This window comes from Cyprinus carpio, chromosome B6 (assembly GCF_018340385.1).
Source record: "Cyprinus carpio isolate SPL01 chromosome B6, ASM1834038v1, whole genome shotgun sequence".
NCBI lineage: Eukaryota > Metazoa > Chordata > Actinopteri > Cypriniformes > Cyprinidae > Cyprinus > Cyprinus carpio.
The window spans coordinates 5,469,849-5,483,981 of NC_056602.1; the positions used below are offsets into that span (position 1 = coordinate 5,469,849).

Sequence of the window (14,133 nt, forward strand, 5' to 3'; positions counted from 1 at the left end):
TTTTATTGCAGATTGTGGTGAGTCAGTGCATGTCTGCTGGGCAGATGTCATTGTCTGTCCTCTGTGCTGTGAAAAGGAGACAAAGGCAGATTTGAGGGATAGTTTTCCTCTCCAGATACTGCAGTCTCCATTGTCATCCAGACGCCAATGGGGAAGCAAAGTACCAAACCGGTTCTGCAGGGTCTTTGTGCTGCACTGGAGTCATGCCAGACAGGCTGACTGATAACCCGCCCTTTGCTTCTACTGATTGATTAATAGTAGAGATGTTTGATGCACATCTTCTAATCTGGCCTGCTAGTTAGTTATTTCTGATCTTATCTTTTTTTTGGCTTGTGCAAAAGTCAATTCATAGTCCCTCTTCTGCAAAAGAAAGGATGCAGGAATATAATTTTAAATCTCAGAATAAAACCATTTTACAGTGAAAAGATAGTTTTAATCACCTTATTCAAGTTGCTGATTCATGTAGCAGTAATCTTGAAATTCATGGCATTGAGTCAATGTAGTGCAGTACTTATTTCCCAGAAAACAGAGTGCTATCATCTTAGTCATACTAAGTGGGGGGAAAGGGAGTCTCCCAGACCTTCCCTTCTTAAACATTCACAATCATCATGATCTTTGATGATCTAAGGTTCATTGTAATTGTTATGTGTTATGTTCTAATTAAGCAATGAAGCCAACATATCCTTGATTTAGTGCTTAGATTCCCAACATACTGTAGCATGGCTTTAAGCAGCCGATCGCTGTTTACATCGGTGATTAGAATGGAAAATAAAAATAGGCCTATTAAAGGGATAGTTCACCTAAATTCTGTCATCATTAACTCAGCAGTTTTTTCTTCTTCTGCTGAACACACAAAAAAAAGATATTTTGAAGAATGTTGCTAACCAAACAGTTGACGGTAGCCATTGACTTCTGTAGTACCCCCCCCCTCCCATACTTTAGAAGTCAATGGCTACCGTCAACTGTTCAGTTAGCAACATTCTTCAAAATAACTTTTTTTGTGCTCAAGATATTTCAGGAGGTATCTTTGAGAGTAACATTAGTCTTCTTCTGTTCGGGTGTTTTGTGGGTTTGTTGTTCCAAATTTGGAAGAAGAATCTGGCTGGTATTTAACAGTGGAATTTGCAGGGCAATGAACTGTGATCTTCACTTAAAACTCATCAAAACTGACTTACAGCAGGGGTGTGGCTTCACTTGGCAATGCACAGCATTCACATAAGCAAACAATCCCCTATTATCACACTGCACAAGCTTATCTTCAGTTATTTAATTCTATATAAGATTCAAACAACCCAATCCTAACATTAGTAATGGCTTAGGGGATTTCACCAGGAACTTGCTTGTTGATAGAAATCAGACTCATTATAATTGCTGAGATGTTACTACACTGAATGTTCATGCATCATATCCTAAATTGAAGATTTAGGATATGATGCATGAAGCTCCCAATGAAAAGTAAACAGTGTGTTATAAGTGAAAGAATATTGAAAATTATGTTATTATTTACTCACCCTCATTCATTTTGTTATTGTTAAAACTACGTTAAAGCACTGAAAACGACAAAAACTGAAATAAAAATCCCTAGTGTGTCAGATATTATTTTTGCCATCAATTGTAATAATCCAGTGAGATTGACAACAGCCAGTGCTCCACACAAAGATCTGATCTCATCATCATCAGTCTGTCTGGAATGACATGAAGAGACCTGCAAAGCTTCCTGAAAAACTATGCACAAGTGCACCAAAGACAAAATCTGTTTTATACAGAGGGCAAAAACTTTTCACAGTACTGTAGCTTTGCAGGTTTCTTAACATCTTAGTCTGTCTCAGTTTCTGACTCTTCATGTCACTCCATATATATTATCCTTTGCAAACTATCCTTTGTCTGTGAGTATTTATAGATGAGGAAATAGTGCATGCCCTCTGCTCTCTCATGTCACATCTACAACTACACTGCTGTTTAGATCTGAACTCCACCCTTGTTTCTCAACTGTGTTCTGTTTTGCTTGCTCCTTCCCCCTGAGCATTTATCACAGGGCAGGCGGAGACCGTCCTGTTTTTGGAACACTACGTGTCATGGCACACACAGTTTGCAGGCTTGCACTGGCTGCTTTCTTCATGGAGCAACTCTATAACACCATGTAGCACTCATGCCTGCTGGGTCACTTGTTTTGTATTTAAAGGCCATGCATATTCATGTGTAAATAGAGTATTAAAGTGCTACATTCTTTTAAATGGTGGGCTGACGTCTATATGGGAACATGCTGTTCAGAAACTCATGTCATTCAGCTCTGTTTGCACAACTACAAAGCGCTCAATTTCCTCATTCTGCTTCTGCAGAGCGAAATATTCGATTTTTAGCAATGAGAGATGAAACAGGAGCTATGTTATGCACAGGATGTTGCCTCTGGTTACAAAACCAAGATTACACAATATTCACATAAGAGGTGTGTGCAGTTAACTGGGTATATTGGCCAAAGACCATATGGTTCATCAAGGACTGCAAATGATGTATCATGTAATAGGCCTACATTAAAGAGGAAGAAAGACAGGAAGACTTTGTAGGACACTGCATGCATATGAAAGAGCAATATGAAAGAAGTGACCACAGTGAGTCAACTGAATCCATTTTTCATTTCTGGTGCGAAACTCTCAAATCCTCTTTTTTCTTCAACATTTATGTAGTGTCACCATAGACTGTATAAAAACGGAGTGCCACCTGTTATAGCGCCCCTGGTGCCGGATGTACATTTCTGCCGTTCATCATAATCACAAGATATGAATTCCAAAATATAATCGAAGCAGTACAACACTTGGGCCGCACCGTTTTAAAATACTATTTAAAACAACAACAACAAAAAATTATATATATAATATAGTATATTTTTTATTGTATATTATATTTATCATATAATATGATATTTTATTTATTCTATGAGGCAAATGTGTTTTTGAGGAAATAGACTTAATGTGAAGTTTTAGCTGTAGAGATACACATTTATCAGTCGACATAATGTTTGAATCTGCAGACACTCTAATGTTTTCAGTATCATTAAAATAATCGATTTTAACACATTAATACAATGTAAATACAAAATGCTATAGTTAACATATATATGTTAATGGTTAAAATAACGGCGTATATACTACCAGTTAAAAACTGAAATTATGTATTTTAACGCTGTTAAATACTTACAATAACTCACTTTTTGTGGATTTTTTTTTCTCTTCAGGCAGTTCGTCGGGCAGCCTTACAGCGCTGAAGAGCACGCTGTACCGTTTGAAGGACCCTTTTCGATTTCCGCCATCTAAGAGCTGGTGGTGAGTGACGGTAACGACCGAATAATGGCGAAATAAATATGATATTTGCAAATATAAATGCTTTCAAATGACCTAGAAACACTTACTTCTGTCTTATACACAGGTGGATTGAACATAAACATGCAGATCTTCGTGAAAACCCTAACGGGGAAAACCATCACCCTCGAGGTGAGGCGCAGACGAGCCGCACGAGACACTTCGACACTTTAATCTTCTATTTTATTGCAATGCGGGGCTAATTATATTGCATTATGTTAATCTATAAGTATAACTGTAAATGATAGGTAGAGTTATAACGTAAGTAAATGCTGTATTTTTATAGTTATACGGAAGCCCTAAATAATGCTAGCGAGAAGTCATGTGGCTCCGCTAACGTTACGTGCGTGCAGAGAAGAGATTGGAAATAAACGTGAAGTGTATGTAACATGTTCATACAACAATTGAATGCTTAATATACATTTTTTTTTGATTGTGCAGTTTTAACTGAATTTCGTTAAGTTCCCAGACTCATTATTATTAATAGGTGTCAGTTACAGTGTAAGAATTGTTCATCTAAGTTACATGTAAAAAAAAAAAAAAAAAAAAGATATCAGATTCATATTTTCAAAGACGCGTCAACGATATTTTAAATTCAAAATGTTCAACAAAAGAAAACCACCAAATATATCAGGATTAGGTTTGTGATTTGGAAAATTAAAGTTAGCTTTCCCCTGGTCTCCTGATAAATAGCTATTGGTTTAGATGCAGTTTACTGTTATTTAAGACAAATATTTATCTCTTCTACATGTTTTATAGGTTGAGCCCTCTGATACTATTGAAAATGTCAAGGCTAAGATTCAAGACAAGGAAGGTAAGTTCCCTTCCTTCTATCTATCTATCTATCTATCTATCTATCTCTCTCTCTCTCTCTCTCTCTCTCTATATATATATATATATCATATAATATATATATATATATATATATATATATATATATATATATATATATATATATATATATATATATATATATGAACATTTATTTATAAATATTTAATCAGAATTGCCCTAAGACAAGAACACATTTTGGCTTTGGGACAACTTTGATGAAAGGTTTTGATTCACTTCAAATGTTGACTAGTGGGTGTGTGTATATATATATATATATATGTATATGTATGTGTATATATATATATATATATATATATATATATTATATATATATATATATATATACACACACACACTTAACAGCATTGCACACATTATTACAAAAGGCTGACTGCTGCATGTATTGAATGCAGGAATCCCTCCTGATCAGCAGAGGTTGATCTTTGCTGGCAAACAGCTGGAGGATGGACGCACCCTGTCTGACTACAACATTCAGAAGGTTAGTGAATAATGGCACAGTCAAATAGAATTTCTGGTTTATTGCTTTTCTTATCATGTAATATACTTCAGCTAACTTCATTGTGATCATGCATTCAGGAGTCCACACTGCATCTTGTGCTGAGACTGCGTGGTGGTGCTAAGAAGAGGAAGAAGAAGTCCTACACCACCCCCAAGAAGAACAAGCACAAGAGAAAGAAGGTCAAGCTCGCTGTGCTGAAATATTACAAGGTCGGTTTTAACAGTGAAAAGCTGCGTGTGTTCTGGATTCTGCTTTGGGAGTTGCTAGTATGATTTCATTCATCTGTCTTGATCCGCAGGTTGATGAGAACGGCAAGATCCACCGCCTGCGCCGCGAGTGTCCTGCAGATGAGTGCGGAGCCGGGGTGTTCATGGCCAGCCACTTTGACCGTCACTACTGCGGGAAGTGCTGCCTGACTTACTGCTTCAACAAACCAGAGGACAAGTGAAGTACAGTCCTGACAACATGCTCTGTGTAATACAGGAGATTGTCTGTTCTGAATTTGTACTTTGTAAATAAAATTGGCCTGCCACATTGAAAATCAATCTCTTGAGTCTTGATTATCACTTTTTGGGGTTTTAACTGTATTAGGCATTCAAACTCAAATGCTAAAGTGAGAAGTTGATTAAAATTGATGGTAAATGATCATGTTAAAAAACAAACACTCATGATTCTTGGTAACAGGACATGCAGAATACAAAGTCTATTTTAGATGGGTTTTCTTTTTAATTTTGCACTGGAATAGTTTTTTTTTTTTTAACCTTAAATATAATTTATGCATTTTTTTTTAAATGTTCCTATTTTTATAGCTGAAGTGTTTGTTTTTCAAGGTGTACACCTTTAATTACCAATGAATGTAGACTGCTGTAAGTCAAATTTTCTAGTCTTGTCATTTTTTTCCACCTCAGAGTAGCTATTTCTACCCAATAAAACATTTTCGAGCTTGACATAACTAGAAAAATAAATTATATTTATTATAAAATGCACATGAATTAAGATTCTATACGTTTTTATAACTTCTGTCTAGACTTGACTAGAAAAATATAATGTATTTGTCAATGTATTACAAAAGCTATATTGTGCGATAAGTTTAAGTATATACAATGTATGAAGTAGGATGAAAATCATGATACTTTTCAAAAGAACAATTTTTGAAAATGACTCTTCCTCATTTTTATTTACATTACAAGATACATTATATGTACACTTATTTCAATCCTGATATCTAGAGTCAAAATGAAGACAATCAAATTTTATAATTTTTTTTTTTTTTAATTATCTGTTGGTGACTGTGTATGTTTGCTACAGCTAATCTTGTATAGCATAGTATACTGATGCGCCAAATGCAGTCCCTTAAAATCCTGGATCCCAAGAAATTTTCTGTTTTATCTCAGATTCACTGTAACAAATAATTTCATCCCCAGGTTTGTATTCAAGTTCTTCGTTATCTAGAGAAAGGCCACATTCGATGCCTGTCTTCACTGTCAGAACATCATCCTTCAGATGTTTCAGTGTGGTCACGGATCCTGAAGGAGGAAACAAATGCATGAAAAAAAAAAGAAATTACAATATATTAGCATGTATTTAACATGGCTAACTGGCATAGGTTTACCTTCCCAGAGAATGTTTCTCCCTCGAATAAGTCTGAATTTCATCTTTTTGTCCAGTTGGCCCTTCTGAACTCTACAGCCAGCCACTGGGATCTTCTTTTTCCCAACCGTCACATCAAACGTGGCCAGAACCGAGGCCTCACCTGAAGCGTTAGGGAGAAAACAACGTTAAAGGGCAAGAACGACAGCCAACCTTATTCTTACATTTACACAGCACTAAAGTTAGAGTCAGTGACTGGAATCTCCACTTCATTTCACAGAAGTATTTTGACTAATTGGTCATGTTTTCAGTTACCAATGTTGTCTGTAGCACTCTCAGCTCCACTTAACACATTCTACTATGTTTATGTTTCAATCTGCAGATCAAAATCAGTGCAGGAGAGTCTGTATATATTATATCTAGGCCTGGTTGTAAGGGAAGCACGACTGGTGAGGCTAAAGAATCAACTTTTAATAGAACAAATAGAGTTTAAAATCAACAATATGTGATATTAAAGTTAAACTCACCAATTATATTTTCCTCTGTGCTCGGGGTCAGTTTGCTGCTCAGCTCGTCTTTGAGTTCGTCTATGAGTTTGTAGATGACTCGGTGTAATCTTAAGGGAATGCCCTTCTTAGCAGCCATCTGCTGAACCGATTTATTTGCAGCGACATTGAACCCATATATGGTTCCTGAACAATGAGGGGGATCAAGACAGAATTCAAGAAAATGGCAGAAAGTCTGACACTTTGATAAAGCAAACTGAAAATTAAAACAATAGTTCACTAAGGGCTCTACATCAGTGGTAATCAAGGATGATATTTGAAGATATTTCTGGTAATTTTGCTGTAATTACAAAGCTGCTCATTTTCAAACTTTCATACTTGCAGAAACTATAAGTGGCAGCATATATATAAAAAATTCCATAACTCTAGAAGTAACTGCTCTTGTTTCATGCATTTTATTACTAATATATTTTCACATTTCTATAACTATAAAAGTCTTTTTATAGTAAGATTTATAACTTTTCTAGTCATTTGTAATTGCTTTTTTTGTTTATTTTTTTGCAAGGAGCTTGCAACTAGAACAATTTATATTCATTATGCAAATTTCCATTACTCTTTAAAATTGCATTAATATTCCAGAAATAATACATTAAACATTTCATCATATATCCAGCTTTTCTTAAGTTTGAACCCTGGTGCCTAAATAAAATGCAGTTGTTGAATTAAATAATAAATATGATGACGCTTTTATCTTAGCTGTCTTAGCTTATTTCAAATTATTTTATGCCATTTTACGGCTCTTGGAAGTGTGTGGAAGTCCCCCAGGGGGGTCTCTGGTTGAGAAGCACTGATCTGAATGACTTAAAGCAGTGATTTCTTTTCCATTGGCTGTTGTGGATTCCTACCTGAGAACGTCTCTGCCAAGTTAATGTCTCTTTCTGAGATGTCGCCCACACCGAAATGTACCACATCCAACTCACACTGGTCATCAGCATCGTAACTTTCCAGGATGTTCAAAATAGCCTCTACTGAGCCGTCAACATCACCTAAAAAAAGTGCAGCCAGTCACACAATACACACTTAGCACTCATTCTGATTAAAATAATATAGTGTGGAGCTTCATTTTGCCCATCATGATATATAAGTGGTCAACCATGAAAAGGTAAAATCATCTTTATCTATATATTAAATGCATGTTATTGATATCATTGTAAATAATTAATCGTGCATTTCATTTTGGCTTGAATGTTTTGCTGAGATGAATCACATCTGACCTTTGACGATGATGGGCAGTGTGAGTTCCTCTGTCTCGGTTTTCTCACTGAGTCTGTGGGAGAGTTTGTGTTTGTTGGCCCGGTACAGGGCCGCCCTCCTCTGTCTCCAGGAGAGATGGGCCATGCTCTCCCTGTCCTTCTTATAGCTCTCCTGATGCTGCTTCTGCTTGGCTTCGATGGCCTGCAGGTCTTCTTTCATCTTGTCCTGCTCTTCCATGTAGCTGCGCCACTCCACCACCTCACGGGCCCTTTGCTGAGAAAAAAAAAATCTATGTGAAAATCTGTCATAACATATCACACTACTGGTCAAAAGATTAGAATCAGTAAGATTTCTTAATGCTTCTGAAAGTAGTCTCATATGCTCACAAAAAAAATAAAAAAATAAAAATACAGTAAAAACAGTAATATTGTGAAATATTATTACAATTTAAAATAACTGTTTTCTATGTGAATATATTTTAAAATGTAATTTATTATTGTGATGCAAAGCTGAATTTTCAGCATCATTACTCCAGTCTTCAGTGTCACACGATTATTGTTTAGTGACACTAATATGCTGATTTACTGCTCAAGAAACATTTTTTATTAATAGCAAAAATAATTTTTGCTGCTTAATATTTTTGTAGAAACTGTCAAACTGCTGTTCAAAAGTTTGGTGTAAGATTTAAAAAATTTAATTGATCAAATGTAACACTAAAAAGATTTATAATTCTAAAAAAGATTCCTATTTCAAGTTCTATTCATAAAAGAATTCTGAAAAAAGTATAATGGTTTAAAAGAATTAAGCAGAATTAAACTTCTGAATTGACTTAAATTTCTGAAGGATAATGTGACACTAAAGACTGGAGTAATGATGCTAAAAATTCAGCTTTGCATCAGGAATAAATGACATTTAAGATATTTTAGAATGAAACAGAAAATAGTTGTTTTAAATAGTAATCATATTTCACAATATTACTGTATTTTGGATCAAATAAATGCAGCCTTGGTTGTGAGCATAAGAGAATTTTCAAAAACATTTAAAAATCTTACTGATTTCAAACTTTTGACCAATAGTATCACACAAAATGCTACAAAAATGTAGAATATGGCTCTCTGAAAAAGTTTTTATATACCTCTGATTCCACCTCCAGGATCTCCTCTCCAGCAGAGGGAAGATCCTTCCAGCCCACGATCTCCACAGGGATGCTGGGTCCGGCCTCGCTCACGGTCTGATTATACTCATCAAACATGAAGCGCACTTTAGCCCAGCACTTTCCTGCCACCAGCGTACAGCCCTTCCTCAGAGTGCCACGCTGAATGATGGCTGTGGTAACCGGCCTGTGGAAACACAACAGCTGATGGGAAAACACTTCTGATATAATATAACATGTAGTTCTTATGGTCTTGTTTACACTCACCCTTTGCCTTTGTCTGAGCGGCTCTCGATGACCGTCCCCTCCACCAGGCCTGTGGGGTCACCCTTCAGCTCCAGGACCTCTGCCAGCGTCACCGTGGCTTCAGCCAGCTCTAATAAATTGTCCCCCTGCAGAGAAATTACTCGCTAATAGCTGCCATATTCATATATAATAATTCCAATGTCATGTGGTGCGGTACCACGGTCAAAAAAACTACATACACTATTACTAACAAATATTAACACTGACAAATCCCTGTCACCCTGTTTTTTCGTTATTATGTGATTATTGATTACTGTTTAAGGGTGGCATAAGAGTCTAAATATTGAGCGGGACCGTGGTACCTTTAATGCAGACACATGGATGGCCTGTATTTCCCCACCGAACTCCTCACAGATGACATCATGGCCTACAAGCTCCTCTTTCACGCGTTGGGGGTCGGCTTGAGGTTTATCACATTTATTCACAGCAACGATAATCGGCACTGTAGATCAAACACAGAATTATGATAAATACACAAAACTGATACAATAATGTAATGATAACAATTTGTCATGTCATATATATATATGTAAAAACAATAAAATCAATATAAAAACATTTTTATAAAATAGGATTGCATTCATTACAATTGTAATTTTAATCATAATTTATAAACTGCATATTACCTTTGGCTTTTTTGGCATGCTGTATGGACTCGGTAGTTTGATTCATCACACCGTCATCAGCTGCAACCACCAGGATGACTATATCAGTGACCATGGCTCCACGCGCACGCATGGCAGAAAACGCTGCATGACCAGGTGTGTCCAGAAAAGTGATCTTCTCACCTGAGGGCAGCTCAACTGAACAGGAAACAGGCTTGTTTGATCACAAAATTTACTTACTTAGCACAGAGGATGCCAAAAAGAACAGCAGATATTACTGGGAAATTATTTCTTGCTTTCAGGAAATCTACTATTTGTCTTAAGTTTAACCCTCAGAGAGCAAAGCTTTGATATTCATGATGTACTCTTTTCTTTTCACTCATATTTCAAAATATTTTTAAAGGGGTCATTGGATGCTACATGCACTTTTATGAGTTGTTTGTACTGAAATGTGTGTTGGCAGTGTGTGTACACAACCGCCCTATAATGAGAAAAATCCACCCAGTGTTTTTTTTTTTTTTTTTTAATCTACTAAAATCTTTACCCCTTTCTCAAATCAAGCCGATGTCAGATGCCTGTCTTTGTGACGTCACACAGACAGGCCCCTCCTGCGATAGTTTGATTGACAGTCCTGCCCCGAGTGAGCTGTCATCAGTCTGCCATTGCTTCCACGCCGGAGCAGATGTAGACATGAATGACTCCTAAGCAACTGAGGTGTTTTGTTGTTGGATGTAATAATGAACATAGCAGTCGTCATTTACTCCCGACATCTGAGCCGCTGAAGACGCAGTGGATTAGTTTTTTTTTTGTTGGGTGTGAGAGTTAGATTTGCCTAAATGCGTCTATCTTCGCGCAAATCATTTGTGGTCCAGCTTCATCAACAGAAGAAGTGAATATAAGGTTTTTTAGTAAATCTCTGCAAATCGCCTTTCCTGATAATGTGCTAGTTAGCCAGTTTCACGATGAATGCGGCTGAAGTAAACAGTCCCTCAGAGAGCAGCTCGGAAGAGAGGGGCGGGGTCAGCAGAGCTCATTAACATTTAAAGGAAAATGCTACAAAACTGCCTGCTCTGAAAAGAGCTGTTTTCGACAGTGTAAAAAAGGTGTTTTTTTTACACTACCATTGAGAAATTGTAACCAACAGATTAAATTACAGACTTTTCATTAAGACCCTATTGAATTATATGAACTTGGAATATGGGCATCCGATGATCCCTTTATGAATTATAAAAATCTAAATTTGCATAGGGGTATAATTTGGTAAAATGTGAATTCACAACACAATTTAACACACAAATGCATTTGAAAAATAATACATTTCAGCCAGTAAGGATACAGTGATTACATTTTATGGCCGTTTAAATACTATAATACAAATTTATATCAAAGCATATAACAAAATAATCATTGAATACTACTTCATTTAAAAATATATATTAATGAGACAATAATGCCGAAACTTGTATCATTAATTGAATAAGCTCCATTGTGTGACAGCAGTAACAGATTTGAGTACTGATCTCCAGCGTTGCATTTTTGCTACACTTGTACCTACTTTATAAATAGATCAATTTGTTCCAAAAGCATTGAAAATTGGGTCCGTGCCATGTGCCATCACCATTTTGTGTCACTTCAGCAAGCAGTGGCAATGACATACACATTTTTTACAACCAAAACTTTTGCTTGATAAAATTCAGTGTCCGCTACTGCAATGTGAGTTTTTTCCTAATGTTTAGTGAAAATTATGTTAGCTTCAAACCAATTATATTCTACAATTCTGCTACACCGGGTCTCTGAGGATAAAGAAAATCTGTAAATGTATGTTGAGGTATGTTGAGATGTTCAGTACCCCGAAACGCTCCGATGTGTTGAGTGATTCCCCCGGCCTCCTGAGCAGCGATCTGACTCTTCCTCAGACTGTCCAGCAGGGTGGTCTTCCCATGATCTACGTGACCCATGATGGTCACCACAGGAGCTCGAGGAACTAACTGAGCCGGATCTGGGGGAGGTCTGACAACAATTCAAACAGAAATTACAGAAAGGGTCGAATGATACATACATAAACTCATTATTAAAATTGTTCTCACTGTCTCTGGATGTCTTTGTTTTCTCGGACTTTGGTTTCTACAAGTTTGGCCCATTTGTGTTTCATTCCCGATCTCTTTACTGCTTCCTTTATCCATTTCTCCTCCAGCATTGTGTCGGGCTCCATCTCGTCCAGAATGACATCTGTGTTGAGCAGGGCCTCATAGACGTGATCTAAAGATGGGATAACACAGATATACACTACTGTTATTACCATTTGTGGCCTGTAAGATATTTTATTCTGCAGAAATCAGTTTTATTCAGCATGTGTGGATGAAATTGATTAAAAGTGAATAACAGTGCTACAAAAGATTGCTATTTTTAAATAAATGCTGTTATTTTGTCATCAAAGACTCCTGAAAAAAGCATTGCAGTTTCCATAAAAATATGAAGCAGCACAACTCTTTTCAACATTGATGTGAAATTTTTCTTGTGCAGCAAATTAGCATATTAGAATGATTTCTGAAGGATCATGTGACTCTGAAAACTGGGGTAATGATGCTGAAAATTCAGCTTTGATCACAGAAAAAAATTACATTTTAAAATATATTGAAATTGAAAACTAAAAGCTATTTTGAATTTTAATAACATTTCACAATATTACTGTTTTTAATCCTGTTTTATTGAAATAAATGCAGCCTTGGTGAGCATTTGGCCATATCCTCGTAACACTCACCAATGTCTTTATTCATGGCCTTGGCGAGTTCTGACACAGTCATCCTCTGTTTGATCTCCACCTCCTGCTTCTGTTGCTTCTCTAGTTTCACTGGTTTGGATTTGATCTTCTGACCTTTGAACTGGCCCTTATTCTACAGCAGGACAAACAAAGCACATTCTGTGCTCAGCACACGCACACAAGGCATTCAAACTCTTCTGATAAGCATTAGCGAAGGGTTTGGCATTTTGAGACTGACCTGTTTTGCAGCCAGGTGTCGGATCTGCGGACAGGTGTAAGGAGGTCCAGGGGTCCAGGCCGGTAGAGGGGGAAGATGTGGGCTCCCATGATGCCAACAGGACACTGCAGTCCTGCCAATCAAAGCTGCAATCCGCTTCATTGCAGATTTTCTAATTTAAAAAGAATAATTAAGCTACAGTTTACATACAGATAATGTGCATTAATCCAGGACAATCAATACACATACAGCTCAACTTAGAAGACAAATTACTTTAAAATGACAGTTACAGGTATCATGAATATCAATATTTAAATGGCTTATTTTATGCAAATGTTTTGATTTGGCACAAATTAACCTATTACTAAAGATATTTGGTCCCTATGTACCTGTACATGGATGGTATCAAATGCTAACACCATGATAATTTAATAAATGCAATGGCACTGAATGATTACTGTATGTGCCATTGTATTCACATGGTACTCCAGCCAGTTCAAAGAACACCCTGGTATTACCATGGTACATGCCAAAAGACTTTGTATTACCACAGTAGATGTTTATATACAGTGGTATTACCATGATAAATGTAATAAATAATCATAAAACACACGCTAATACCAAGGCACTTGTGTCTTTACATACATCTATAAAGCTGACGTTATGTTACAGTGCGTTATATTACATTACAGCAGCTCAAGGCAGATTACAGCATGATTATTTCCCTTCATGTGACGTTTCTACTTACTAAATAAGAGGAAGTGTACTCAACACCGCTGAATTCATTCAGTATACAAACTTTGAAAGATAAGGTGTGAAGACAAAATCAACTTAAGCAAATAATATCTGAAGTTAGATGTCATTTCTGTTGTAAGGGCGCCGCCATGACAGTGTATCCCACGATGTATTGCGCAGAATGCAGTTCAAAACACAAACACGCGGTGGCGACATAATCACAAAGTCCATAGAGCTCTAAAATATTGTGAAATTGAACGAGTAAAATTAACATTTAGAAATATTTGGGTAAAAAA

The 14,133-nt window shown here is 36.5% G+C and overlaps 2 protein-coding genes across 3 annotated transcripts; one reads left to right on the forward strand and one right to left on the reverse strand.

Annotated features, from left to right (window-relative positions):
* Window positions 1-3,233: 3,233 nt before the first annotated feature.
* Window positions 3,234-5,251, forward strand: rps27a (ribosomal protein S27a). Of its 2 annotated transcripts, none has more exons than XM_019120657.2 (6): window positions 3,234-3,320; window positions 3,424-3,488; window positions 4,116-4,170; window positions 4,604-4,689; window positions 4,788-4,919; window positions 5,009-5,251. In XM_019120657.2, exons 2-6 carry the CDS (start codon window positions 3,441-3,443, stop codon window positions 5,156-5,158), a joined length of 471 nt encoding a protein of 156 aa, XP_018976202.2. In that variant the 5' UTR covers window positions 3,234-3,320; window positions 3,424-3,440; the 3' UTR covers window positions 5,159-5,251. The 2 variants fall into 2 exon arrangements, with proteins under 2 accessions (XP_018976202.2, XP_018976201.2); XM_019120656.2 differs by having other exon boundaries at window positions 3,240-3,330.
* Window positions 5,252-5,858: 607 nt separating this feature from the next.
* mtif2 (mitochondrial translational initiation factor 2) lies at window positions 5,859-14,026 on the reverse strand. The gene is made up of 14 exons (XM_042725393.1): window positions 13,851-14,026; window positions 13,124-13,274; window positions 12,886-13,018; window positions 12,212-12,383; window positions 11,974-12,134; window positions 10,146-10,322; window positions 9,822-9,961; window positions 9,481-9,605; window positions 9,196-9,400; window positions 8,081-8,333; window positions 7,712-7,852; window positions 6,828-6,992; window positions 6,323-6,463; window positions 5,859-6,236 (listed from the first exon to the last, which is right to left on the reverse strand). Exons 2-14 carry the CDS (start codon window positions 13,262-13,264, stop codon window positions 6,064-6,066), a joined length of 2,127 nt encoding a protein of 708 aa, XP_042581327.1. The 5' UTR covers window positions 13,265-13,274; window positions 13,851-14,026; the 3' UTR covers window positions 5,859-6,063.
* Between the last annotated feature and the right edge of the window lie 107 nt (window positions 14,027-14,133).

Bases quoted from the DNA above. Each gene is read 5' to 3' on its own strand.
- rps27a (XM_019120657.2), top strand. From the start codon at position 3,441: ATGCAGATCTTCGTGAAAACCCTAACGGGGAAAACCATCACCCTCGAG. The intron at 3,489-4,115 runs GTGAGGCGCAGA...CATGTTTTATAG, and splicing joins GGAAAACCATCACCCTCGAG to GTTGAGCCCTCTGATACTAT. The intron at 4,920-5,008 runs GTCGGTTTTAAC...CTTGATCCGCAG, and splicing joins CTGTGCTGAAATATTACAAG to GTTGATGAGAACGGCAAGAT.
- mtif2 (XM_042725393.1), bottom strand. From the start codon at position 13,264: ATGAAGCGGATTGCAGCTTTGATTGGCAGGACTGCAGTGTCCTGTTGG. The intron at 12,384-12,885 runs GTGAGTGTTACG...TCCCATCTTTAG, and splicing joins GGCCATGAATAAAGACATTG to ATCACGTCTATGAGGCCCTG. The intron at 9,962-10,145 runs GTAATATGCAGT...TTTGATCTACAG, and splicing joins GCATGCCAAAAAAGCCAAAG to TGCCGATTATCGTTGCTGTG.